Source organism: Eurypyga helias, unplaced genomic scaffold (assembly GCF_000690775.1).
Source record: "Eurypyga helias isolate BGI_N326 unplaced genomic scaffold, ASM69077v1 scaffold34870, whole genome shotgun sequence".
Taxonomy (NCBI): domain Eukaryota; kingdom Metazoa; phylum Chordata; class Aves; order Eurypygiformes; family Eurypygidae; genus Eurypyga; species Eurypyga helias.
The window spans coordinates 1-1,955 of record NW_010226867.1 but is presented as its reverse complement, the minus strand read 5'-3'; the positions used below and the strand labels follow the sequence as shown (position 1 = coordinate 1,955).

Here is a 1,955-nt window from a genome sequence, read left to right as displayed (position 1 = left end):
AAAAGAAGAAAAGGAACTGTGGAGTGTATTTATTGCAATACATTTTCTCACTAGCCGATAGCCCTTGCCACACCATGATATTGTCAGTGATTTTTATGTTGATTTCTGGGTACAACAGAGACTAAGTTTCAGACCCATGGGGCATCTTCTGTAAGGAGTCCATTGGATGATCCTTCTTGAAAGGAGTTCAGGCATGGGAACAGGCTGCCCAGGGAAGCGGTGGAGTCACCATTCCTGGAGGTGTTCAAGGAGTGTGTAGACATGGGGCTTGAGGACATGGTCTAGTGGGTATATAGTAGTGTTGGGTTGATGGTTGGACTAGATGATCTCATAGGTCTTTTCGAACCTTAGTGATGCTGTGAGTTAGGGGTGAACTATCAACATCTAATCCCCTTGGACCTTTAGCATGCCTTTCATATTCAGATTTGTCTCGGACCATTGCAAACACTGACTTAGGTTGGGGACCTTCAGTAACAAAATGACTAATCCAAATATATGTGGCATCTTCTTTGATACACATTATATTCCCTAGGAATAGTTCCAGTGAGGGCAGTGCTATTTGGATCAAATCCCCAGGAAATACAGTTAATGAGGTATTGGAGTGCGTACATTCCAGTTGCAGTGGCTTTAGAGTCATGGTGCTGCAAAACGAGCATTTTAAGTGCATCTTTATCTCTTCAGAGGAAAACACAGAATCCAGAGAATATTTCTTCTATTTAAATGTAGAAAGCAGTTTAGCAATTGAACACGTTAGTAACTCTGTAGGATGTTTGTCTTAACAGAATTCCACTGCTGTTTCTTGTCTGTTAATACATATTTTACTTGGTCTGACAGTAAGCAAACTTATTGTATACTTGTTTCAGACTATTTTGGCCCAAATCAAGGTGCTATGATTACTTATATCAGGAAGCTGAAGCACTTCTGAGAAACTTCCCAGTTCAAGCTACTATCTCCTTCTATGAAGACTCGGATAGTGAGGATGAGGAAGATGAATTGGAACAAGATTCAAGAACAGTATCGGATTGCTGATTGCAGGAAAGGCCAATGCAACTTCTAAGACTTAATTTAAAATTAATATAAAAATGTATTATAGTATTTTTAAAGATAATTTATTTGTATGTAAGTTATTCGTAATAAAACAGAAATTTTTTGTAATTTTATCTGAGCCTTTTTCCTTTTGTTCTATTCCTGTCCTGTTTCAGGCAGGGAAGATAATGATTAGTTTTGTGGTGGGTTGTTTGTTTGGGGTTTTTTTCCTAAGGTTCTATGTTTTCTAGACTGTAGCCTGGACATCAATTTTGGGAGCAGAGAACAGCTGGCTTGCTTTAAAGGGCTCTATGGTTGTGTGGCTTCCTCAAAGTTTGAGGACACAAGGAAAGCTTTTTCATTTTGACTTAGTAGGCTACTGTGGAAACAGACCAAGGAATCACTGGATTAAGTATTCTGATGTTGTGCCTGCTGTTACAATAGTTTGAAGTGTGGAAAGAGAACAACATAGCTCTTTTCCAGATGGAGGGTCCAAATTCTACTCTAGCTCTTGCTTCTAAATGGGTTTGCAAGTCACTTGTGCTCTTGTGTATGTAAGCTGCGTGGTTATGCATGAATACTGTATGAAACTATCAGTTTGGCTTGTAAAGTGGGCATCAAGAAATGAGAAAAATGCCTTAATGGGCGTTGTTTTGAGTCTTGAGTTTGGTTTTGGTAAAGTTTAGTACCAATCATCACACAGGGCAAAGCCCTCAATGAAATAAATCAAAAAAATACCAACCTTTTAACTCAGCTGCCAGTACCTCTGCCAGGTACAGCTTATGTACGTACCTGAAGCTGCCCGTGCTGGTGTGTGTGTTGCTGTGGGCTGGCTCAGCGTGGTGGCAGCAGCCCCGGGACGCTCAGCCTGTCAGCCCTGCTCCCGGTGGGCCTGGCACAGGCCCTCAGCACGGCCCTTCTCACCGTTT

General features: G+C 41.2%; 1 protein-coding gene across 1 annotated transcript; it reads left to right on the top strand.

The window, feature by feature from the left end:
- Positions 1-863: 863 nt before the first annotated feature.
- On the top strand, positions 864-1,029 carry LOC104503208 (protein ripply2-like; the record flags this gene model as incomplete). The annotated part of the gene is made up of 1 exon (XM_010154817.1): positions 864-1,029. A coding segment is annotated over one exon (166 nt), but the record flags the coding sequence as incomplete, so codon positions are not given.
- Between the last annotated feature and the right edge of the window lie 926 nt (positions 1,030-1,955).